At 39.4% G+C, this 27667-nt stretch overlaps 1 protein-coding gene across 1 annotated transcript; it reads right to left on the reverse strand.

The window, feature by feature from the left end:
* Positions 1-149: 149 nt before the first annotated feature.
* AFG3L2 (AFG3 like matrix AAA peptidase subunit 2) lies at positions 150-26850 on the reverse strand. The gene is made up of 14 exons (XM_065397882.1): positions 26788-26850; positions 22845-22919; positions 20097-20221; positions 17682-17955; positions 16843-16980; positions 11197-11350; positions 9869-9976; positions 9592-9717; positions 8358-8468; positions 7587-7702; positions 4558-4758; positions 2928-3122; positions 1124-1370; positions 150-263 (listed from the first exon to the last, which is right to left on the reverse strand). The coding sequence occupies exons 1-13, from the start codon at positions 26788-26790 to the stop codon at positions 1131-1133; spliced, it is 1866 nt and encodes a 621-aa protein (XP_065253954.1). The 5' UTR covers positions 26791-26850; the 3' UTR covers positions 150-263; positions 1124-1130.
* Positions 26851-27667: the final 817 nt, after the last annotated feature.

Genomic DNA, 27667 nt, shown 5'->3' on the forward strand with positions numbered 1-27667 from the left:
AAAAACAAACTCAGGATTAAGCAGATTGGACACCAGTGTTCAGATATGAAAGACTGATATATTAAATATTCTACTTACTCCAGCCCTCTACAAACTTTCAAGTGCTTGTACAAAGACAGAAATACAGGGTTACTAGACTTTTTACATTTATGAGGAATAATCCTGGTGTACTAACTCAGGAAAAGCTTACATTCAGGTCAGTAGGAGTTTTGCTGAAATAAAGACCTCCGAGTTGGGCCAAAATTTTCTCATAAGAAATCAACCTAAAATAAATGGCAAGACAGTATATTCAGAAAAGTACAACGTTCTGATTTTAATGACTTTCAAAGAAATCTTATTTACACAATGAACACAGTGCATTCACATATTCAATATCTTACAGCTCCCTGTAAAAAAAACCAAAAACCCACATTTTATTAAAACTGCAGAAGTTGAATTTAGTTTTACACTTTAAGACACTGAACCATGACTATAACTGTAAAGCATTCAATGGGTCTCCAATTTCATGGTAAATTTACATGGTAGTTCCCTGTGAACAAATTGGTTTTGGAGATGAGGGGGAAAGAAAAAAGGAGTAAGATTAAATAGGAGGAGGGTGAAAAAAGCTGATGCTTTGCAGAAACATCAAGTGTTTTCGTAAGCTGACTAGACCCTTGGCTAAGCATTTAATAATACGTTTTCCCACATATAGATGTTAAAAATGATTCACATTGGGTAGAGCTCACATAAACAGACTATCTAGATCAATACTAATGGAACCTTAATTTGCATCAGCTTAAATAAATTTAGAAATGGACCTGACACACACAGTTTGGACTTGGATCCAAACCATTCCAAAATTTTAGAGGGGTTCAGTTCTCAGGTTCTAATGCAGGCCAATCTCTAATTAACATCTCCCTTAGTTGACAGCTCAGAAGTGATAATCTTTTACCTATGAAGTGAGGACAGCTTAAGAGAGATCTGAGTATTCTTATCCCTCTGTGTCAACCCCTGCTCTTCTGATTACCATCACTAAAGATATGTTTGACTATGCAGATGGTTCTTAAGTCAAACTATTGAAGTGTTTTCCGGTCTTTTCAGAATGCAAATCAAAAATATTGTGCAATTTTATATCACAGCATACTTCAAAACTAAAATGGTATCCCTCCTGTTATCTGCCTGGCAATCTGTTCATCTGTGCTCTCCTTCTCTTTTTCACGATCTTTGTTCCAATCTTTAAGGCCTTCTGGGAGTGAAGTATCCTCATCTAGACTGCCTGTGCCTTCAACAAATTCTTCGTAAGTAGATTTTTCTGCAAATGGTCTTGGGCCAAGTAGTTCAACCATATCACTTTTATCTATTACCTCCTTCTCCAACAGTCGTAAAGCAACCTGAAAATAGCAACAAATTATATTACACAAACAGGTACAGGATGTATTTGCTTTCTCACATAAAAGAGGGAGAGCAAGCACTTAGAGAGGCAGTCTGTGCTTCAAAATTCTATGCTGGTAGATTTTAGGCGGAGAGCTGGGATTCTCAGCAAGGTTCACTTCATGCTGTAAGACCTTCAATGTGCATGAAAGTAGTTGAGAATTTTGCACTTTTAAAACCCTGTATCAGGTGCAGTGCCTTGAATACCACTGTTGCTCAACGATGGCTGCTTCAGAATAATGCTGCTGCGGCTAGAGAGCTCTGGAGAATGTTACAGGGATTTAATAACGGATAGAAGGCCAGCTTCTTAGTTGCTCCTGTATCTTTGCTCACCAGACCATTAAAAGGCACAATGGGTCTGAGGTTGACTTACGTTCAGAGTATTCGCCAAGCTACAAAACAAAGCTATTACTGGCTAAGTTTCACTCTGCAGAATATAGCATGTACAGTACCAAGAGGAAAGTGGTATAAGACTGTAGGTTGCAAGCTTCTTGGGCAAGTGATGTCTTGTACAGCACCCATGCTTAAATAAAAGAAGCGTAAGCTATGACAAGGACAACACACATTTCTTTGGAATGTACTTAAAAGAATATTTCATCATAGAAAAATGAAACATTATGAAGTAGGAAGGGAGAGACTGAGAAGAGGGATTAAATGTTAACAAGGAAAACAGGAAAGCTTACAATGGTTTAATAAACAGGAAATAAAGAAGTGTGATTGACAGACACTTGGCTCCTGTATTCTCATTGTTCATTACACTTAAGATGAAGTTTTGCCAAACTTTATAACTGTCCCTTTTGATGATGAAACACTACTGCACAGTCTGTCTTTCTTGGGGTGGTAGTCAGCTATACCACTCTGACAGAAACCCATACAAGTTGTTGTATTCTTGCAGATAAGTCTGTCAGATAATGCACATCCAAGAAAACTGTCTTGTCCTTGAAAGATCAGTCTGCCTGGATCAGAGGTAAAGCTTATGGAGGAGGGGAACCTGAACTGAAGTGGGATCCCCAAGATGCATTATTTCCAATCTGTGAGCCCTGTTACCTAAAATTTAAAAACGTTTCAGAGGGAGGAGAAAAAGGAGGAAAGAATTTTACATGTTCACCTTCCATAAGATTAAAGTGAAGTTTTACACCATACTCTTCCAGATACCTACTGTCTCCAGAACCTTGATGTTTAATTTTACCCTTTTACTGTTTCTTCCCCCCCCCACACCAGCTATAGGGTTTGCAGGAGAGTAATTCTGTCTTCGACTCTGCAAGAAAACTTGCTAACAGAACAACCCTAAGTACAGCTCTGAAGATACTGGAACAATAGTGCACAATATGCTTCTTACACATCTTGTTGCATATTAGCAAGTACTCAACTTATTACAAGGACATTTGAATGCTTTATATTGTTGAAGAATTTATTGGTCCAATACTCAACATATTTATCTATGTATTCAGCTCATTCTGACCATTTTAACTAGTAAACTTGACATTGGTGATAAGAGATTTTATTATAAAACCTACCTTCTCCACATATGCTTTCTTCTCCGTCAAGAGAGTTACTGTCCTTTCATAGGCACTGTTAATAAGATTTCGCACTTCTTCATCAATCAGTCTTGCAGTTGCCTCGCTGTAAGGTTTCTCCAATACCATGTCCCCTTGACGCGGGAGATCAAAGGAAATCTGCCCTACCTTTTCATTCATGCCAAACTGAACGATCTGAAAGATGAACAGTGCAATAAGTGGAAGACTTAGATTAGTGTAGTACTGGAAAATAGAGCATCAAGCAAAAGTAACCTATTTATAAGTTGAATTAAAATATATAATTTATTAGAATGAGAAAATAATAGCATTTTTTCTACAAAACACATAACACTAGAGTTAATTCCCTCTTTTGTAAATCACTAACAGATTCCTTCAAGTAGGAGATTCATAGTTATCTATCTTTGACATATTTCGAAAAGATCTGTAAACAGCCAAGATGCATTTAAATGCTCACTATGTTTGAATGTTTCTGAGTTACAAAAGTATCACTGTATGCAGTATTGTAGCCATGTTGGTCCCCGGATATTAGAGAGACAAGGTGATATGAATGAGGTGATATCTTTTATTGGACCAACTTCTGATGGTGAGAGAGAACCTTTCAAGCTACACACAGCTATTCTTCAGGTCTATGTAGCTCGAAAGATTGTCTCTCTCACCAACAGAAGTTGGTCCAATAAAAGATATTACCTCACCCGTGTCTCAAAGTATGGTAATTCTGTTCTTTTCGAAAGTTTTCCACAAAGTATTTAAAAATTTTAAACAGCACATAAATGACACTTAGTGTGTTGAGTCAGGAGTACATTTGAAATTCAGTTCAAGACACTCAGAAGGTAAAAGTATCACCATCCTGTAAATGTACCCTGGAATAGTAGGAAATATCTTCCTGACCCCATATGCTGATTAACTAATTTCCGCACATACCTCAGTGCACATAACAAAATTTATTCCGCACATGGATGGAAAAAATTAGAGGGAACATTGCTAATGACCTCACTCAGCTGTGTCTTTACATTAATAATACAACAATCACCATTGAGAAGTCTTGTTTATTATATTAAACACTGGAATATTAGCCTTCTTTTCATCCTTAGATTTACAGCATGTGGTGCATTAAACACATGGTTTCCAGCTATTAACTACATACCCATGGATTCAGTCTAGTTGAGCAATCAGGACTCTAAGGTATATAACTACGAGAACGTGTCCACAAATCCAAACTTGTAAACTAAAATATTAAAGCCATTTTCTAAGTGCAAAATTTCTTTGCACATTTGAGTGTAGCCATGTCACATACACATTCCTGCAGAGCAATCAGCTTTGATTTGATCTCTAGGCCATTGAATAATGTATATGATGCAATGATCACAGCCCAGCCATGGATTATTGCTATGGGCAAAAACAGAATACAGATGCTTAAGACAAAGTGCCAATATCATGCAACAAATGCATACCACATGACAATATAGCCTTGCACAGTAAAATATGGTCTAAATTCTGCAACTCAAAAACCTGGCCAGCAAGCCAAAGTGTGCTCTTCTTCAAAGTTATTTTGTATTAAACAATTTAGTGGGAAACATAGAAAATAAAATTTCCTACTTGAAGTACAAACCTGAGCATATGCACTCTGAGTCACCTTCTTCAAGTCATCTTGGGCTCCTGTTGTAATTCTTCCGAAAAAGATTTGTTCTGACACACGTCCTCCCAGCGTCATGCACATTCTGTCGAGTAACTGCTCTTTGGTGTAAAGGTATTGTTCTTTGGGTAAATACTGGGCATAACCCAATCCTCTGCCACGTGGGATAATAGATACCTTGGTTTAAGGAAAAAAAAAAAAAGACAGTTACTTACCTTTTCCGTAACTGGTGTTCTTCGAGATGTGAAGATGTGGGAAGTTTTTCCCACCGATGTGGGAAGTTTTTCCCTTTGCAGTATCCATAGGGGACCGGCTCTGGCGCCTTCTGGAGTGGCACCCGCATGGCGCCGTATAAGGGGTGCCACCGGCTCTCTCCACCCTCAGTTCCTTCTTGCCGGAAACTCTGAGAGTGGGGAAGGAGGGCGGGTTGTGGAATGGACACAAGCAACACATCTCGAAGAACACCAGTTCCGGCACTGGTGCATGTGGTCAGCACACAAACCTAATATGGAATGGACATGAGCAAGCACTTGAAGAAAACCACAGCCTTCAGATTTAATGGTAAGCTTAGAATTTGTGACAGGATAGGACTTTAGACATACCCCTTTCAAACTATGAAACAGACTTATGATGAGGATGATCCTAACCAGGGATATCAACAGCTAAGGTTGGAAGCCTGGAAAATATTATAATATTTATACCTGGGATACAGCTATTATAACGTGTCCTAATATTTTATTCAGCCAATGAAGATTCAAAGATACTTAAATCAAGTAAATTTGATTTGGTGATAGTAAGGAACTTTAAGCCCTTTTAGTATTACGTGTCCTGTGACAGGGTGTACAGAACTCTTGACATCCTTTTTCCATTTACTGGTAAGGAGGGTGTCCATGTTTAATAGTCTAAGTTGTAGGAATTTGGGATGCCTGCAGTTGGAGACAAGTGGATAATTTTAAAAACAGAAAATGACTAGTAGCACAACTACTTGATACCCAGATAGTTAAAACTGGAATCAGGAGACTGTACTCAATCATCTGCTTGTCAAGCTTTGTGCATCTGTTTAAACTCAGATAATCAGAACAAACCCTAGATCAATGTTTTTAAAGCTGGGTGCCCCAAGAAGATACCTATTCAGTTGAATTTAACATACACTATCACTTTATGTAAACCAAAACTATGGACTGGAGACATCAGAAATCCTAAAAGAAATTTAGAGATCTGATATAGATATAGCTCTTTATTCCCAAACTGTGAAACATCTCTATTTTACCTTTTAAAAATAAACATAAGCTTAAATATTTAACTCCTGAATTATGATCCAAAAAAAGAAAAATATGTTGGGTAGATTATACTGATGAAATGGCATAGTAACAAACAGTAAAAATATCAAAACAGATAGGCAATGCAGAAGTGAGATTTTCATTTTAGGGTCTCAAAGCCATGTCTCCTGACCTCAGCTCCATGATCTTTACCCTCTCTAGATCATCTCATGACAGTGACATATACTGTTTTAAAAGGTCAATGCCAAGGGCATTACTGTCTACCACAGGTCACTTTTTCAAATCCTTTTCTCCTGCAAACTAAGACCTTAGTCTGTATACATTAAAATGTTTTTCCCACATGTGCAGCAGCTTCAGCTACCCCTGGACTGTGGTATCAGTAGTATATTCAAAGCAGAGCTCTAGTAGCAGCCATCTTAAAACATAACACTTATCTAGATTGGCCTATTTTTAATTGTGCAATACTTTTTATGAGAAAAAGAATTAATTTCCAGTGTTGTTAATCTAGCACCTGTTACATCAAATCTAAACAAACTGATACCTGAGATGAAATCCAGTCTGTACACAAAAAGCTGGAAGGTTTTGGATTAAATTAACAAGAAGGTTGGAAGAGGTGAGAGAATGATCAACAGAATGGAGGGAATGGGTGGGCATGGTGTAGTCATTACTGAGAATGCTAGAAGTAATGAAGATTTAGGATATATTTTTCAGCAAGGATGAACAAATCTGAGAAGGGATCATTACCAATCATAATGTAGAAATGCTTTAGTAATCCTTAAAAATTGTATTCTGAACTCATGATGTATCTAGCTCAGTGGTTCTCAACCTCTTACATACTGAAACTCATTCGCTCAGGTTGTCAAAGCATAGCTCGGACCTCCCCCTCTCATTTAGTAATATGAGTACAGTGTGGTTGCAACACCATTATACCTGGTCACGACCCCCCCTCAGTTGAGAACTGACAGTCTTCTCCACCCCTCCTCAGTGTTCCTCAAACCTAGAGGAAACCTCTCTAGGCATTGGATTAGAAATTAAATCTGAATTCCACTCTGTCTTTGGCCTCTCTGCTAATACTGCCAACAAAGCTGCCAATTAGTGTGAACTGTTGTGGTGGTTTTTGTCCTTGAAGGACTGCACTGAGACTCATCAGTTCATTTCTCATAAGCTGCTGAATAGTTGTCATATGGTTGCAACTTCTTGTCACTATTGAATCAACCCAGATTTGAATCTGATCTAACCAAGGCAGGCTCTAAATCTCACAAACTATCTAGTTCCTAATATTTTGTATTCTTTTTAAACAAACCAGGAGGATGGTAGCTGGATTCATAACGGACATTGGGAAATTACAGTGGACAAGACAATTCCTAATACTGTAACATGGTAATATGGCATCAAGCTATTCAACAGAACATGTTTATTTTGAGCCAGATAGGAGTCTTTCACCTTCCAAGAAGGCCCTTAATAGCAGACCCCCATAAAAACTGATCAGAAATAGTTAAGAAAAAGCTAGCTGCAAAGGAGAACCAAGAAAGTAGCATCTTAGAACTCACATGGTCTTTCATGAAACTATGTTTTAATACCCGATAGGACAGTAACAAATACACCACATTTTTATATTTTCTTCCCAAAACAAGGAATAAGAAAAAGTGAATTAGTAACCTTATACTTCTAATTTAGTGTTCCTTTTTCTAAACAAGGGAATTTTTAATTTTTTCCCTATTTTACCTTTAAGAGTGGGTCAGCATGTTCCAGAAACCATCCTGCTACTGCATGGCCTGCCTCATGATATGCTACTGTCTTTTTCTCCTCGGGTTGTAGTACCTGCGTTTTCTTTTCCAAACCTTTACAAAGAACACAATAACTTACCAAAAGTTTCAGACACACCCTCTTCCACAAAAACATTCCATTTCCTATTGGCATCTCTATGTATTGATAACATGCCTGTCACAGTGGTATTTAGGTACCATGTATGGAATATATTGTTAAGTCAAGAGACGAGAAAAGGAGATGCAAGACTTTAAATTCCATATTATCTTGAAGATAAATAAATTAGTAGTTTGCATGTTGTACTTTTATCAAAAAGACTTTCTAATTTGGACATAATAGTTCTTCAGTATATTCTGATGCACTATACTAAAACTTCCTCTTTAAATCAAACAATACTACTTTATTTTGTATGGTATCTTTCAAACTAAGCGGATCTCAAAATGCTTTTAAGTGATAAAGAGTTAGCTGTTCTTCCCCTCAGCTTAAGCAAATGAGAAAGGAAGTTTCCTGATGAGATTTGTAATGGAATGGAGAATCAGTGAGGCAGAGGAACATTTTAATATGTGATGCCAATTCTTTTAAAATCTTAAGATAGGACATTAACTATTAGTGCAAAACTAAAGACTTATTTTTCAAAATATCTGAAATAGATCTGACCTACAGCATTTAAATAGAAACCTTCTGCCACTCTTTTCCCTTGTTGACCAATGATCCATTCTATTCTCTCACCTCCTATTACTCGTTCAATCGCTTGCTCAAAGTGCTTTTGGTTTATGGCATTCGAAAGGTGTCTTGCAGCGATCAAAGCAGCTTCATTACAAACATTAGCAATGTCAGCACCTAAAAACCAAGGCAGAGGATGTGCATCAGTGTCATTTCCAACTACAGTACTGATTTTTTTAGCACTAACAGGATGAAAATAGTCTGGTGCTTGGCTAAGTGACTGAAGCATCCCAATAAAACAAATGTCACAATAAATCTTGAGAGAATGGTTTTAATTGCTACAGAAAAATCTGTTTTTAATATTGACTCAAATTAAGTATACGTTAAAGAACTAGAGCGCCACTTAATATATTATGCTGTATAAATACATTCAGTAAGGTTAATGGACCTAATTCTTTAAATCGATTATTAAGAGGAATTTATTGTTTGTGAAGTACTCAACTAGTAAGTCCTATATCCTAAAGTCTGCTATCTAGCTATAGACCAGGTACAGAATGGGTAGCAACAGTGAAGGCTTCCCCCATATGGGCCAAATGCATCTCAAATCTTGCTTGGGAATGATCTCTTGTAAGAACACAAGGACAGCTCTGGCTTCAAGCCGTTCAATCATTGGTATGTCTACAGAGACTCCATATAATGACACCAATTGATGACAACTATGGTGGTGGTATAGTGTTGTAGACAAATACAGCAACACAGAGACAGACAAAGTTTTATATAGACCACCACTGTCAGATGGCAACAACTTTTGGTCGATACAGACCTGGGCTAGATTAGAACAGTGATTAAAATTTCCAAAACCCATTTCTAGGAAGCATGTCTCAATATCTGAGAAAAAATCATGACAACATTTGATTATAACTAAACTTTCTGCTGGGGTAGAAAATAAAATATATTATATGTATGGGTTTTTTCCCCAGTAACATTTAGAGTCAGAAAAGGAACATCCAAATCAATGTATTAATTAAAAAAAAAAAAAAAAAAAAAAAAATCAGTTTCAGTAGTAGTGAGAATTAGGTGACTTTTTTGGTGGAGGGAGGAGGGAATTACCATCTGGATCTGTCACAATGATGGAACAGAGGGAGAATTTCATACTGTACCTAAAAATTATTAGCCATTCAGAAAAGTAAAGCTGTAGGAGGGTGGGGAAGGAAAGAAAACAGTATCTGCAGTCCCGATAGCTGGTACAGCTGATGTAATGAGTGTATTTAGAGCAAGTATGGCTTTATAATTCACTTACCTGAAAACCCGGGAGTTAGTGCTGCAAGTTTTCTTGCCAGGTTATCTTTATCTATGATGCTTTCTAGTTTCAGGGGCCTGAGGTGAACTTTGAAAATAGATGCTCTTCCCTTTATATCTGGAGGTCCTTTAAGGGTTTAAAAAGAATTTTTTTTATTTAATACATAATAAACATATGTCTTCCTATTAAAAAAGCAAACACTTAGGCGTGGGAATATTTATGTGCCCAAGTGATTGTAGGAACACACTCATATAGGCTAAGATATAGATAATCTTACCAATGTAGATCTGTCTATCAAAGCGCCCTGGCCTCATTAGTGCAGGATCTAAGATATCTGGTCTATTGGTGCCTGCCAAAATGACTACATTTGTGGTAGTGTTAAATCCTGTCCAAAAAACAAAAACAAAAAAGAACCATGAAGTGGGTAAACAATATTTAAAACCACACAATCACCATTCATTAATTAAAAAAAAAAAAATCATATGGTGTAGCAGAAAGTAGTTTAGACTGCCCACTTTACAGAACTACTGCATCTCTGTAAACGAAAGAGAGACAGTGCATTAGAAAGAAGCACTTTTTAAACCTAACCACTATACCAGCGGTTCTCAAACTGGGGTCCGCAGACCCCTGGGGGTCCATGAGTCATGTCTGGGACCACTGATCAACTCCTCCCCATCCCTCCCAATGCCTCCTGCATGCTGCGGAACAGCTGTTCAGCGGCGAGCAGGAGGCGCTGGGAGGGAGGGGGAGGAGCAGGGACCGGGTACACTTGGGGATGGGGTGGAAAGAGGTGGGGAAGAGGAAGGACAAGGGTGGGGTGGGAAGAGGTGGGGCAGGGTAGGGCCTTGGGAGAAGGGGTGGAATGGGGGCGAGGCCTGGGGCCGAGCAGGGCTTGAGCACCCCTCGGGAAAATTAGAAGCTGGCTTGGGGGGTCTGCAAAAAAAATTTAAATCAAAATGGGGGTTCTCAGGTTGCTAAAGTTTGAGAACCACTTCACTATACAGTAATCCACACAAGCTCTAAGGTAGTGATACTGCAAATACCTTAGAAACTCATTAGTATATGTGGCAGAAAATGTCTGGATTCTCACAACTTGTTAAAAAAAAAAAGGGGGGGGGTCCTTGGGTAAATCACTGTATTAACATCTAGTTTATTCTACATATTTGACAGTGAATATAATGCTAATGAAATTCTGGGATTAGTAACATTGACTAGAGATGGACTAGTCTTGAGCAAAGACTTTTCCACACAAATCTGCCAAAGAAACAAACCTCAAATGCAGAATCTCTGCTCTGCTATTTCCTGAACACTTTTAAGTGAAGACCTCAATGTGTGCCAAACCGAGTGCTCTCTCTTTAATTTAAATAAATGGGGAAAAGCACGTCATATTCATTTTACTTATAGTTGACCAGGATTTTAGCTAAGATTTATAGATATGAACAGCTAATTTATTATTTCATTTTCTCTTCCTTCTGCACCCACATCTATAAAAACATTTATATTTTTGTCCATGACCATTATTATATTTATCTCATTCCATTACAAATTAATCAAGATACATCTGTGTCTTACTCTTATAACCCAGTATTAGAACTAAATAGTTACCATCCATTTCTACTAGAAGTTGGTTGAGTGTGTTTTCTTGTTCACTTTGCCCTCCAAAGTTTCCCCGTCCTCTCTTCCTTCCTACTGCATCTATTTCATCAATGAAGAGAATGCAAGGGGCGTTTTTACGGGCCAGAGCAAATAAATCACGGACCTTAAAAAGAGAAGGTAATACCTCTGTTATTTTCAATCATCTAGTCACAAATAGACCCAAGATCAGTGTCACATCACAGTATCACATCACTGGCTTTTAAGATTCCAGCTAGTCTCACTGTTAAATGTTCAAAACAAGATCCTCTAGCCCAAATGGCAAGGAATGGAAGACTACAATGAAGCCACAATACTGCAAGACTGAAAGGCAGTAATGCAAGATAAACCTGTCTTTCATACATTCTTGGGTTGCAGAGATTGTTTTAGGAAAACATACCAGACCAGAGAGTTAAATTTTTAAATACATCTCTACCCCGATATAATGCTGTCCTCGGGAGTCAAAAAAATCTTACTGCGTTATAGGTGAAACTGTGTTATATTGAACTTGCTTTGATCCACCGGACTGCGCAGCCCCACCCCCCCGGAGCACTGCTTTACCGCGTTATATCCAAATTCGTGTTATATCGGGTCGCGTTATATCGGGGTAGAGGTGTAAAAAGGAAAACAACCACTGACTGTTGTACTTGCATGATTAAAGTGCTGTTCTATCCTGAACAGTAACTTTAACAATTGCATTGTGGGTCCCAATTAATCTCTCAATGGCTTACAAATCAAAATATATTTGGTTTACAAGTTTGATGACAGTCCAACCCATGCAACTCACTGCAGGATAAAGACATTTTTCTAAAGTTCAGTCCTACAAACTCAGACTGGAATCTCTCAATACACGATCACTAGTAATAAAGGTTCTGTAAGACAAGTTATGTCACTAGTGATACATTTACATGCCCATTGCCTTCACCGGGTTTGTACAAGTGTCCCAACTGTATCATAATAAAGAAGAGAATAGACTCCAGGTCAATGATAGCTGTGGCAACTTTATAGGTCTGAGAGGAGCAAAAAGCAGTAAAAAACCCCTAGCAACTCATTTTTTTTCCACTCAAGTAAACAGATAATACTCTGAATAACCACAAAATAGATATGTCGAGAAAAGTGACACCAATTTTACATAGTTCTACTATAAAATGTGACTGACTTTTCAACTGTCATTTTCTTGACCAAAGTGAAGTTTAAGAGGTATGTGGTGTACTATTTCTCCACTGCAGGCAAGTTAAATATGGAATGAGTTTTTGTAATCAATAAAAAACACAAAAGTTTTCACAATCCAAAAAAAAAAAAAAAAAAAATCACTGGAACTAGATGTATTTAGGTCTACTGTGTGATATGTTCTTAGTCAGCTTTAGTTTATCATCTGCAGGTACAAGACATCAATGTGTTCAAGAGAGACATTAGGGCCATGATCATACTTAACCTGTAGCCATGTTAAATTATAATACCTATATTTTAGTCCCATCCTATCCCCATTACATTGGCTAGGAATTGGCCTAGAAGTTAGCAAATATAATGTGAAGCCACAGGAAAATTTTTCTCCAAAGGTTGAAAATAATTGGTTCAAGTTATAGGTCAGTTAAGAAGAGATGGGATATGAAATTTTGAATGTCTATCTTTTTCTGGGTTCCCTCACTCGCAAACACCTTATTCCTACCTCTACCTTTCAGTATATTTCTCTCTTGGAAAACCTGTATGCAGGCTATACTTGAAGTTATGGTTTAATTAAGCAAAGGTATTAACTATCATATCCAATAGTAAAGGTTGTAGCCAATGAGACAGAATGTCAGGCTTTTGGATGCAGTGTGGCCCTATGGAGGTATTCTGCTGTCTCACCCTAGTAATCAGACCATGAGGGTCTCATTAGAGCCAAGTCAGCAAGAGAAAAAAAAAAACCAAAAAGACGAAGGGCACTAACAGGGAAGAACAGAAAAGGAGAAGGCATGAGAATAAACCAATCCAAGAGAAAGCTTGCACAAGGGTCTATGGAGAACTATTTGCCAATATAGTCCAGCTTCACAGCTTTATTATTCAGGTTACTAAAGCTGTAAAATAAAGGCATATCCCAAAAAGGCAAAAGGTGGTGCAATGAGAAATGAGTTTTGGACAAAACAATTGTTTGTTATACACAAAACTATGTTAACATTATGGTTGCAAAGTTAAGCACTCAAAAGTTAGGAAGTGCCAGAATGAAAGTTGAGAGCCCTTGTGCATATGTATTATGATATGGTTTTAAATTACGTGATCACTTTTTTTTTCCTTCCAGTGAACAGGATGGACCTGCTCTGGTGATGAATCAGGGTTGTTTTTATAAAGGAGTCCTGTCTGCAGGACTTCCACCTCATTTGTTGAAGTTGACAGATTTGTAATGAGTAAGGCAGGGCATTGCAGAAAGGATGGACTCATCGTGCCCCGGAAAACTGATTCTATCCCTGCCTCTGCCAGAGTTCCTGTGTAATGCCAAGAAAATCATTTAAACCAAACTTTTCCACAGGTGATCACTAATTAATTGTTCCTCATTCTCTAGGTGCCCAACTTGAGACCCTGGGACCTGATTTGCAGAAGTGCTGAAACGGAAATCAACAGGAACTGTACTTGAATATATAAATGTTATATACTGCTGAAGACTCAAAACTTAGGTTCTAGTTGTCTCAAATTTGGCACCCCAGATTATTAGAAACTTGACTTTAACTCTGTGCCTCAACTCCTTATCTAGAAAACGGGGATAATACCATTCCTTCTCCTCGCAGGGTTTTGTGAAGATTAATTAATGTTGAGGCATTCTGATGCCATAGATAGGAGCACCATAGAAAAATTGATAAGGAAATTAAATTCTGTATTCAAAGCAGGGTTTGAATAGTGTACAGTAAATAAGGCCTGGGGCCAGATAGAACAACCAGGATAAAATAATATACTGAACAGCTACTCATTAATCAAGCACCTTCCACACAGTGTAACAAATAAGGCAGACATCCTGTGGGAAAAAAATAACATGCGATCATGTAATTAAAGATTATATTGTAATGCACATACACAAGGGGGCTGAATTAAGCCCACACAGGTAACCTTAACTCTAGTGTTTCTTCATTTAGAGTGCTTGATGTAGCAACCTTAATAATGTTCTTTTAAAAATTTTTTTTTAATCCATAATTTTGTAGGATTTTAAAAAAGCAAACTGAAAAATCAGAAATTCCATCATCTGGCCTCATACTGGCACTCACATGGATCTTCAGCAGGGTTGGTACCTTTAGGTGCACAGCACAGACCCTCTGCCACTTGAGCCAACAATAACTGTTAGCAGTGGTAAATTGTCATCCTTTCTATGAACCAGCACTAGAGGAGGATGAAACCATTTGTCAGTGGGTTTCACTTAATATTTTCTGATGAGAAGAATGGTGAGACTCTGGAATCATAGGTTCCATTCCAGATTCTGGAGGGGAGTGCTCTCTAGCAGGAATAGACTTCTGCCCATTCCCCCAGTCTTCATCCCTCTTGCTCCGTCCCCTCCAAACTCTCCTTGTCTCAGTCCTGTGTCTTCCTCACTTCTGGCTCCTTGTCCTAGTCCCATTACCCTTGTCCAACCAGATGCTGTTTTCATCCACCTCCCCACCCCCACCTTCCTGTAGCCAGTGTCTTTGCTCTGTCAGTCCTAGTTCCCTCCTACTGTTCTCATCCAGCCAGTGTCTTCCTCCCCCAGCACTAGCTCCCAGTCCCACTCTCCCTCAGCAGGCTTGTCGTACAATCTGCTTCTTTTCATCTTTCCCCCACTTCGTCCCCTGCCAAACCAACTGGCTGTCTCCTTCACACCTCCTTCCTTTAATGGCTTCCAGTACCAGCATCCCTCAGCACGTACCCCTTCATCCCAGTCCCCTTGCTCAACCAGTCCCAGTCTACCATTCCAACTCAGTCCCCCGACCCCAATCTACTCCTTTCCCTCTTCCAGTCCTGATTTTGTGCCCTCTGCGTTGAATCAGGCAGCTTTCCTCTCCATGTTGCCTGGATGTTAGCAGGGCTCAGGGGTGTAACTGAGAAGACAGAGAAACAGGCTCCCTGCTCAGAGTTTTAGTGCCAAGCCTGGAGCAGCCATTACAGGGAAAGTCCTTCTGAGCCCCCAAAGTCCTGGGCTGGAGCATACTTCATCACTCTGTGGGGAATAGTACATACATCTTCTGCCTGTGACTGGAGTGTGTGGGGGGACAGAGTATTCTCATTCTGTGTGGATGGCACATGTGCAAGTCTGGTCAGCACTAGCAGCTGAGAGAGGCTTAAGCATGCTCAATGTGTATTAAATCTTCGGAGAATTTAGCTATTAAATCTCTACTGAACTGAACTGCATTTTTTTTTTTTTTTTGGAAGGCTTATATATCTTGTCCAAATTTGGGTGCATTTTTCACAGGGACTTCACAAAAGGCACATCCCAGACTCATAGGCCATCTCACTCTGCCAAATTTCACATCTCTGCTCCAAAGAATGGGAGGATGGTAGGCATTCCCCCCTCTCCCCCCCCAAAGAATCAGGAGAAATTTTTCACATGGGCAAAACTATGTATTCTTCCCTAGTCTTGAAATCAGAAATGGCTGAACTGTTTTGGCTGAAGTTTTCCGTAAGAATTCAGCCAACGCAGACACCCAGCATGAAAAATTTCAGCCTAAATAATTAGAGCTTGACAAAGTTATAAGACCCTATTCTCAGTTGCTTATAATGGGAAGTGTTGAGTAACCTTAATATAGGTGGGGCTGGTAATATTTTTTAAAAATCTATTGATACAAGAACATAAGCATGTATAGGTCAAAGCTATTGGTCTATGTTAAGTTAATGGTCTTAATATAGTTCTAGTGACCAGGTATCCACCTCACCCAAAAAACTCAATACAAGCAGCACTTCTATCAGTAACACAGCTGCAAAATCATGTTAGGGATGAACAAGCTGTTCTGTTGCAGTTATGTCTGAAAGCTCTATTGAAACTGCTCGAATCTCAGGGTTGGACATTGTCTAATGATGAGCCATACATTTAATTTTTAATCCCAATTCATTGATTAGTTATGGATGTATGCAAAACAGCATCTGAAACTGTAATGTTACTTTTTAACCTTCCGTTAAAACAGCCAAACAAGTTTAATACATAATTTTTGGACTAAGTCTTTCTAGCTCATTTTTCAGCTAGAAGCAAAATTTTTATGACCCAGACAAGTTTCTGAACAGACAGACACTTAAAAAGGGCCCAAGGTCTCAGAGAAATGCTGACAAAAATTTAGAGAGGGAGGAGACATTGCCACGGCTGCAGTCGCAATTTATATGCACATCAGAACAGAATTATGAGAGTTTATTTAGTACCAATTTATGCAAACACAGCAAAGGTAAAGAGTAACAAGCACAGGGTGGCCTGCAACTGGAGAATAACTGCACTGATATATTTTTTTTTATTTTATTTTATTTTTTAAAGAAAGCTAACTTTGTGGCTATCATTTAAAGAAAAACACCTGAAATTATTAGTAGGATATTGAACAGATGACTAACTTAAGGTACATCAAACTTTTGGCCTACCAACCTTGACAGCGTCTTTTTAACAACTGACACTGCAACAACAGAGCAAGGCCAAAGACTTACTCTAGCTGGACCCACGCCGACAAACATCTCTAAGAACTCAGAGCCATTGACTGTAATGAAAGGAACATTAGCTTCTCCTGCTGTAGCTTTAGCTAGAAGTGTTTTCCCAGTGCCTGGAGGACCCGTCAGAATGGCCCCCTGCAAAAAGGAGCATAATTAGCTTTTTTCAAAGAAAGTATATTTGTTATAACATTTCCATCAGAACACCTTCTCCAGTTAATGTTATGATAATTAATCAGTCCAATTCAAGACGTCTAGAATGGGATGAAGAATTAAGTTTAGGAGGCTGTACGCCTGATTCCGATCTCACTTAAACTCACTGGAATTATACTGGTGTTAAACCAGCATATGAGAGATTAAAACTAATGACAATATGATGCCTGATTTTGAAAACAGATTTAGTGCAAGTAGTAAATTCAAAGCATTTTGGCCAAAATTTTGAAAAATATTAACTTAAATATGCCAGGTGTAAGATTGGGTCTGGGTGAAAAAATAGGCAGCTTTACAACAATTGATTATATACTATAGTCCGTAAATTCTCTCTCTCTTGTTCTCTAGTTTTGGCCAACATGAAATTAGAGTATGCCCCTCAGGACAGGGACAGCCTTATAGCAATGCACACTGTTGGCTCTTAATACTGGCTTTTCTTCAGATTCTTTGTCAGAAGACAGGAGCTGGAAAGCACCATCTACTTTAAAGGTTACTACTCTGATTCAAAGTACCTAGAGAATAGCTTTGTAGTTGAAATAATTTTAAATGAGGAGAGGAAAAAAATTCACAAAGTGCTGTTTAAAATAAGTGTTACATCTCCCTCATCTTCTGAGCTATTGTTCTCTTACCTTAGGGATTTTTGCTCCTAGATCCTGATATTGCTTTGGGTTTTTCAGAAAGTTAACAAACTCCATTATTTCTAATTTGGCCTCTTCACAGCCAGCTACATCTTTGAACTTTATATCTACTTCATCCTTTAGGACCTTGGCTGTGGTTTCACCTACGCTGAAGAGTCCACCCATTCCTCGCCCTGTTCGACCCATGCCAGCGGGCCCTCGTCTTATTGTGTACAGTAAGAAGCCAACTATAAGGACTGTGGGCAGCATGCTCAGAAGAAACGAGCTGAGGAGAGAGAGGAAAAAATAATCACACATTGGTAAAGAGTCTCTACTGTATATTACAATGCATACAAAAGTTAATTTCCATTATAGATCTTGGGGGTTATTCAGAGTTTATGTTCTAGTAATCTGTAGACTAAGTTACAGGAAGTGCATACAATGCATAACAGGGTTAAGGGGAAATATGGGAACAGATACTAAACTAGAGAAACCATAAACAGATTCTACAGAGCCTCCTTTTTTGTAATCATGATCGCAAAGAATCAACATTTAAAAATGTGGATTGAAATGTATTTGAATTAAAGCCCTTAAAAAAAAAAAAGACAACTGTCAAACAGCATTTAAACAGAGAAATACTCCTATGCATCTGATTAGTGACAAGTGATAGAACTGGAAACTGAAGTCATCTACTTATCCTTGTAACAAGCACAATGGGAAATGACAGTATGCCTCAATATTTTATCAGAAGACCACCTAGAAGAGAGAAGCAGCTCAGTGTCCAGGCCCATTAAAACTTTCTCTGCTAATGAGGCTGTCAGTTATGATCAACAGTCCTAAGACAACAGCTCCCAACCTTTATGCTGGAATTCCTCTTGCAGGCATCGTTTTCCCCTTAACCCCCACCCCCCCCTCATTTTCTCTAACGCTGCTTTTTGCTCTTGCTGTTATTTCACTCTGTCTACTCCTTCTTTCTTCCTTCCTCATTCAGTCCCAGTATAGCCCTTCCCCATACCCATGCTCCCCATCGTCTGACACACCCCTTCCACCATCATTGTTCATTCTGTCCCAGCACAGCTCTCTGCAAGCTAGTTACCTCTGGTACTTAGACATCCCCATTTCCATAGTATCCTAACAATCTTTAATGCATTTATCTTTACAATATCCCTGGGAAGTACTATTTCCATTTCACTGATGAGGACTGAAGCACAAAGACACATAAAGCCTTGTCTTAACTACTAAGAAAAGTGTATTTTTTACCTCAGGGTAACCAATACATGTGAGCAATCCCCACTGAAAACACAGTGAAGACAACGCACTGAGTTTTACTGTGAGATTAATTAGGTGAGGTCAACCTCAGGCAGGGGTATAGTGCTGACCTTGTGGTAAAATAAAAGTGTCTTGTCCTCACTGAATTTTTACCTGAGAATAGCTCATGCACTAGTTACCCCAAGGTAAAAAAAATGCACCATTTTAGCAATGAAGACAAGGCTTAAGTGACTTGGCTCAAAGTCTCACAGGCAGCCTGTGGAGAATCAGCTAATTGAACCCAGGGCTCTGGAGTCCAGGCTAACCACTGGACCATCTTTCCTGTTGCCATAGAGAAAACAAGGAACACCACAGTGTATCACTACCTTGTACAGAGGAAGAAAAAAAATATGCATACCCAGACCGTGGCAACAGTGACAAACAGACATTGAAAGAACATGCATATATGGAGAGGCAGCAGCCAAGTGCTTGGCAGCAGTGACCCATCTGCTACCTACAGCTTCTCAAGAGGCCAGAACCGGTTCATTTCTCCTCAAGGAGTCAAGAAGCCCCTGGGAGTAGCATACCCCAGGAGATGTAATTCCTGACAGGCCAAACTAATTTTACATAGCTCAACAGCAGTCATTCTTTCTATAACTGCTCACCTGGACCAGAATGAAACCAAATTTGAGGTAAAAATCCCTATTTCCCCATACACCTGAGCCATTCAGAGCCCAGGACACATACCCTTAACAAGAGAGGCAGTTGTGATCTGTGCTAAAGACAGCTCAGAAAAATGAAGCCACAGAAGATAAATGCAAAGAATGTAATGTTTTGGAGCCACTACTCTTTATTTGGGTAAACACAGGTGCTGCAAACATAAATTAAGTTTGCCTATTTAAGGGGATAAGCAGGGTCAGCTGCGGATGCACAGAAACAGATACATATTATATAATGAGAAGCTAACCTTGGAAAGCTTACATGAGATGAAGATTTTGAATAAAGTTAAGTAATTAATTGTCATATGTTCAGCATATTGAACACAACCAAAGGTCAAAGCAGAGTGAGTGTTTCATAATACTGCCATCTAGTGTGCCATGATATGCATACAGGACAACCCCATTATTCCACTGGGAAAGAAAAAGTTTATCAACATATCTAGTTTAAACAGCTTCTTACCCATCACTTTCTGCTGAGTAGACTACAGGTAATCTGTTCTCCCCTTCTATTCCAAACTCTAGCTGTGCAGTTTCCAGATTCCGCTCAAAAGTGTCCACACTACCAATATTAAACCAGACATATCGCTATAAAAAAACAAAATTATGATCACCACAAGATGAATAATTTGTTTCAGCCTCATCACAATCCATCTAAAGATAAAAAACAGACACAAAAATCAGTGGCCTAATCTCAGACTAAAGGACTGATTCACTGTTTCACAACTGAAATATTTACTTTAGTTTACAAAACTATAATTTATATTTACTGCAGAATAGAATGAGTTTAGGTTTAGTAGGTACATTTATGGAAACTCATATCACCCAAATTGTTACTGGAGGACCATTACTTAGGCTTGACTTTGGTCATTGCAATCACAGAAGTCATATATGCCAGGATTTTCATGCACTTTAAACAGGCTTAAATTCTGACTTGTTAAAAAGTGTTTTTTTTTTTTTGTTTTTTTTGTTTTTTTTTTTGAGAGGGTGAATTCAACAAGCCCAATAGAACAGACATTAAAATCTTCAAAGGGAAATCTAGGGCTGCCTATGAGGCAGAGGGAGAGCAAGAGCCCAGCAAATATACAATGGCCACAAATATACAATGGCCACTATTTCTCCTGAAGAGGAAAGGAGGCTCCTCACTCTCAGGTTTGAAAAGAAAAATTTTCTACATACATTTTGTGAAACTAAATTACAAAATTTGGCTTGCTATGGCACCTCAACTATTCACTTTTATCACAATTCTTAACAGTTAGTGCACTGTTCTTGTTAAAAACACCACACTCAGGTTTGAAACAATGCTGAGACTAGATTTTTTATTTTAAGGAACATGTTTCTATGATTTCTCTTTTTCACCATGACTAGCCCTGAAAACCTGCTATTGCATAAAATTGTAATCCTAACCATTAACCGGTTGAGAAACCACGGCCAATCGTGGTTTATAGGTTAAAGAGTAAGTGTACAAACAAATCTGAGCAGTAAATCACATTAGTTTCACTGATGAAATAACTATTGCATATTTCATTTTACCCTGGAGGGACTTCCAGACATTGGTTCAGCAAAAGCTAATAGTCTGGAAAAGAAGCTCCTTGGGTACAGTCTAAAAATAGAAGTGACAACCATATAATGTCTTAAAAATATGGAATGATGTTTTAGGGATATGGCCAGTGGTAATGTCATCCAGCTTGCTTAACATTAAGCATGTCTGAAATGATCAGTGCTGTCATCCAAACCCGAATATTTCAATAGTTATCAACATTCCCTCTAAGTTTGCTTTCTGCTGCATGGGCCACAAACTCCTCTGAGCACTAGATTTTAGTCTTTGGGCAAACTTTTTTTTTAAGTCTTCTTATCGGGGTGTTGGGGTGGCTACTCTGTATGGGAATGGGGAATGGAGTGTCAGGGTGGAGGGAGCAGAGGAATGGAGCATGTGTGGGTGGGTGTTGCACATGAGGAGCAGATTGAAATGGGGCTGTGGGGGAGGTCAGGGTGTCAGGGATAGGAAGAGGAGTCAGGGTGGGTGCTCCATATAGGGAGTGGGGGACAGTCGGGGCGTCAGGGATAAGAGGAAGAGACGGGTGGGTGCTCTGCATTGGGACTGAGGGGAGCAGCTGAGTCTCATGGTGGTGGTGGTGGAAACAGCCCAGTCAGTCCCAGACTGGAAAGGGGTCTCGGCAGTTTGCATCTCTCTTGCAAAGGTAGCTGTTCTTGGCCCTCACCCAATCACCCCATATCCTACTTGCTCCCTCACCGATCCCAGTCACTGCTGCAGCCACTTCAGCCCATCCAGGTCCCACTCTCGCCTCTGCCCCCATGAGCCACAAAGCCCCACCCGGCCTCAGTCATTAGTCCAGCCCCTGCAGCACCTGCCCCAGAGAAATAGGAAGTTGTGAGCGGCGCAGTTTGTGACATGAGTGGTACATGGAAAATTGTTGCGCCACCGCCACAAGTGTGTGTAGTTTACAGGGAATACTGATAGTTATTAGCACTAACTTTAAAAAAAAAAAAAAAAGTTTAGGGCTTGTCTTTGGGTACTTTACTCTTTGGAGCACTTTAGCCAGGACTTACACTTTCATCCTCACCAGGTTACAGGGAAATGGTTCCCAAGGAGAACCAGGAAGTGTTTTACCAAGCTAAGAACTATGTTTCTTAAGACAATGAAAGAGTCAAAATCCAGATCATCTCTTCAGTTTTCACTTAGCTAGTGAAGATTGGAAAATCATCAAGATGCAATTTTTTTTTTGGTAGGGGCAATCAAGTGAGTTTATAGATAAATGCATGTACTACTAAAGGATTTTCAATACTAGATGTGCAGCATGTTGTGGACTAATTTACAGTAGGAAACTGCTAGCTGCTGAAACACAGATTTCTGAAGGCTCTGCATGTGGACTAAGACAGTGGGCATGGGAAGGAAAGAACAACTACAAAACAATTTTTAAAATTAGTTTGGTAATGTGTCTTGGTTTTAGCTATTTATAGGGGTAGAGCATGGATAAGCAGAGGCAAAGAATCAGGAGAGACAAAAAACAAAATAGTCAGAACATTAAAGGTAAATAGTCAGAATATTAAAGGTAACCTTATGGAAGTTAAAATAGGGGAGAATGGTAATAGATAGACCAAGTTTTCTGCAGCAACAATTTTGTATTTGAAGTGAAGAGTTCTGCTGCCTTCTGCAATACATGTATCCATATTCAAAACTAAAATTTACCCCCTCCATAGGAGACTTTCCTGGAGTAAAGACCACTCTAACAAAGCGCTTGTTCACTACTTCTAGTCTGTCCACCTGCAAGAGAAAGGAATAAACATTTTTAGAATGCACTACAGATAATTTTACATTTTACAGAAACATTTTAAAATGCAGCCCAGATTCACTGCTGGTGTAACAGTGTGCAATTCCATATCTTCCTTTTAATGTATAGAAGCAGCAAAGTTAAGATTGAGATTATTTTATAGTTGAGAAGCTACAGTTAAGGCTGAGATGGCCATGCTATCAAAAATAACTTTCAATCACTTAGGCCATGTCTATATCACCCTTTACAGCAGCGCAGCTGTGCCAATACAGCTGTGCCGCTGTAGCATCTCCACCAGAGGTGCTCTAAGCCAACACGAGAGAGCTCTCCCACTAACATAGCACTGTCTACTTTGCCACTTAGGTCGGTATAATTTACGTTGCCCAGGGGTATGGATTATTCAAAACCCCTGAGAGACGTAAATTATACCGAACTAATTTGTAGTGTAGACATAGCCTTAAATGTCAACATTTTGCCATTTTTCAAACATTTTCATTCCAAAAGCTGAATTATTTGAGTTAAAAATCTATTGAGCTGCTTCTGATTTATGCAAGTGAAAGAAGCTTCACATTTAAGAAGTTGTACTCCGCCATACCTCTAATTCATAACTCAAACAGCTTTGTTTGAAAGCCTCAAATTTGTCATATTCCTAATCCTTTTGAGGAATGTATGGTGTCAAGTTTAATTTCATTATGTTAAAATAGGAAAACACTTCTCTCCATGAAACAAACGCTCTATGAGTGCACCATTCTAGTGGGCAACCGATTTGCATTTAGTTGGGAATACACATATCTAATTGCATTTACTTCAGTGACTGGACATGCAAATAAACAGCGAGAGCCCAATTTTCAAATATAATAATCTAAACAGGGTGCCCAAATCTCATTTTGACAGTCAGCTACATAAGTCTTAATAAATGATCAACAGCAAAAACTACTGTATTAGAAAGGAGGACCAGATGACCTAATAGGCCTTTTTATCACAGAAGAGGCCTAGATGAAATTATATAAGGGTATGTATATACTACCCGCCGGATCGGCGGGTAGTGTTCGATGTATCGGGGATCGACTTATCGCGTCTCGTCTGGACGCGATAAATCGATCCCTGAATTGACGCCTGTACTCCACCTCGGCAGGAGGAGTAAGCGGAGTCGACAGGGGAGCCGCAGCAGTCAACTCACCGCCGTGAGGACGGCCAGGAAAGTTGAACTAAGAGCTACACGAATAGCGTAGCTGAAGTTGCGTATCTTAGTTTGAACCCCCCTGCTAGTGTAGCCCAGGCCTAAGGTAGGTGCAAAACTGGTTGAATGAGTAGTCATCAACAGTTCACAGTCAAGCTGGAGATGAGGGAGGGGGGCACATCTTGTGGGATCCCCTAGGGGTCTGATACTATTCTGTAATTTTGTTAATTACTTGGACAATAGAACGGAGAGTGTTTGTGAATAAAAATCTGAGGATCACATCAAGGTGAGAGGTGTCGCAACCACTTTGGAGGACAAGATTAGAATTCAAAATGACCTTGACAAATCAGAGAATTGGTCTGAAATTAACAAGATGAAATTCAATAAAGAAAGTGGCAAAGTGGCACTTAGGAAGGAAAAAAAAAAAAAAATCAAATGCACAGTTACAAAATGGGTAATAACTGGCTAGGCAGCACTACTGCTGAAAAGGATCTGGGGGTTACTGTGGATCACAAATTGAATATCAGTCAACAGTGTGATGCAGTTGCAAAAAAGGCTAATACCATTCTACTCAGCACTGGTGAGGCCTCAGCCAGAATACTGTGTCCAGTTCTGGGTGACACACTTTAAGAAAGATATGGACAAACTGGAGAGAATCCAGAGGAGAGCAACAAAAATGATAAAAGGTCTACAAAAACAAAAAACAAACAACCAACATACCTATGAGAAAAAGTTGAAAAACCGGTCATATTTAGTCTTGAGAACAGAAGACTAAGGGGGCACCAGAAAACAGTCTTCAAAATATGTTAAGGACTGTTCTAAAAAGGATGGTGATCGATTATTCTCCATGTCCACTGAAGAAAGGACAAGAAGTAATCTGCAGCAAGGGAGATTTAGGTTAGATATTAAGAAAACCTATCTTAAAGGATAGTTAAGCACTGGAATAGGCTTCCAAGAAAGGTTGTGGAATCCCCATCATTGGAGGTTAAGAACAAGTTAGAGAAACACCTTTCAGGGATGGTGTAGGGGTACTTCGTCCTGCCTCATAAAAGGGGCTGGACTTGATGACCTCTTGAGGTCCCTTCCAGCCGTACACTTCTATGAGATGTCAATATGAGTATCCAAATACAAGTTTAAGACATCCTATCGGAGCACCTAGGTTTGAAAATTAGGCTCAAAACATGATGAAGTGTTCAGCTGTACACATGCAAGAACACAGAAATAATTATGTTACTGCATAATTACTTGTGTGTCAAACATGTAGACACTTGTGGGAACTCACAAAACGATCAGGTAGTTTTCTCCTCCCACACTCTCAAAATGAAATTAAATCCAAAAAACCGCAAAGCACATCAGTACAACAGTAACGTTGAAAGTTTCAACCAAACAAGTTTGGAAGCTCAAAAATTAAGTTACAATAATCTTAATTCTGCCACATTACAGAAAACATATAAAGTCACCTATTTAAACTGTATAAACAATCATCCAATACACAACATACACACAACATAGCCATGTTAACATCGCAATAGGAACTATAAAAACACCAGAAAGCTGAAATCCAGTTAATTAAAAAAATTAATTAGAATTTAAAGTAATACCTGGCCTTGAATCCCAATATATGCTCTTCCAATCATTTCCCTTAAAACAGTGGTTCTCAAAGCTGGTCCACCGCTTGTTCAGGGAAAGCCCCTGGCGGGCCGGGCCAGTTTGTTTACCTGCCGCGTCCACAGGTTCGGCCAATTGCGGCTCCCACTGGCTGCGGTTTGCCGTCCCGGGCCAATGGGGGCTGCGGGAAGGGCGGCCAGCACAACCCTTGGCCCGTGCTGCTTCACGCAGCCCCCATTGGCCAGGAGCAGCGAACCGCCTTCCCTGCATCTTATACCTTCAGCGAACAGTTGTCTCTGTTCACTCAGGGCTGGTCTACACTACCGTGGAACATGGAAAATTGTTGCGCCACCGCGGTAAATTGATCTAAAAAGTTACGGTACTTCAGTTATGTGATTAAGTCGACATAGCTAGATCCAGTTACCGCGTTGTCTACACTGCACTGTGTTGACGGGAAACGCTCTCCCGCTGATTTCCCTTATGCTTCTCAGGGAGGTGGAGTACACAGATTGATGGGAGAGCGTGCTCCCATCAATTTGGCTTGTCTTCACAAGACCCGCTAAATTGAAACCGCTGCATTGCAGTGCTGATTTAGCTGGTAGTTTAGACATGGCCTCAGCCACCATCCAGGAGTGTGGGAACTGTCCCTGGGCAGGAACTGTTCAGCAGCAGAGTGGCCTTCCCTACAGCCGGGGTCACATCTTCCTCCTTGCAGTCCTGCCCAGGGGTCTCTGCTCATCAGGCCAGGACTTCAGCCTCCCTCACACCTTATGTAGGTGTCTCAGTCATGCAGGGAGCCTCCTGCAGCACCACTGTCAGCACTGCCCTAACCCCAACCCTAGTCTTCCTGTAACTGCAAGTGTTAAAATAGGTAAAACAAAACAAAAATCTTAAAAATACAAATAGATACCAATTGTCAAACTTACAAAATAGTAAGAGTCAAATTCTGCCAAGCCTATTTATTAGTTACCTTTGTTAGTATGTTTCAGAGTATTTTTGTGCAGAAGTCATGCTAATGCTGTTGCCCAATCTAGCCATCTCTCATTTTATGATTCCCCATACCTACTACTCACCATTCCTTTAGAAAGGTAATTATTGACAAAATCCTTCCAAGTGATTTCGCTGCCAGAGTTCCTGAAGAAAGAGACATATGTAACAACAGCCCAGATAAAGCAACTGCTCAGGAAGTAAGCCCGGAACTCTTTGTCATCCCATGGAAAGTCACCCTAGGACACGGAAAGAAGAAAAAACAAAAGAATTTTTTTGTCTCTCTAGTGCAGGGAGTGCAAGGTTAAAGAACGGATGTCACGTGCATTTTCTGTTTGTTCCCAGGGTTAAACAAGGAGTGCATCAAGCTAAACTGAATTAAGTTTGCCAAAATACTGTACTTTTTATATTCAAAAGACAAGGCTATGCCATTTCCACAGCAATGCCTTTTATTAGAGGATCTTAAAAAGTACTTTATAAACAGTAAGAGGACACAGTAAATTTGAAAGCTAACCAATTAAAGAGTTTTCAGATATTTACTCCTGTCCCAAGTCCTCCTGACAACTTTTGTGGTTTTACAATCACTTCCCGCACCCCACCCCCCCATTTTTAAAAAACCTCTCTCTTTCCATCACTGCTGTGTACAAGACCCACACAAACAAAAGGGGAAACTGATCAAGCTATACAGGAGAAAGAAACTGATTATACACAAAGTGCTGTCAAACAGACAGAATAAAGAAACTGAAAAGAAAAATATTATTTCTACCCTTAATTATCGCAATCCTTGGTGTTACGTTTAATGGTGTCAAAAAATTCCAGAAAAGCTGTGTTTATGTCAACTGTATTTCTATGGCCAAAATGACTCGCGTTGCCTACATTCATTAAATGTACCAAACTTTATGAAAACTATTATCAGTTTGGTCTATTGATCCACATAGTGCCTCAAAATAAATAAATAAATAAATA

Source organism: Emys orbicularis, chromosome 2 (genome assembly GCF_028017835.1).
Source record: "Emys orbicularis isolate rEmyOrb1 chromosome 2, rEmyOrb1.hap1, whole genome shotgun sequence".
NCBI classification, from domain to species: Eukaryota; Metazoa; Chordata; order Testudines; family Emydidae; genus Emys; species Emys orbicularis.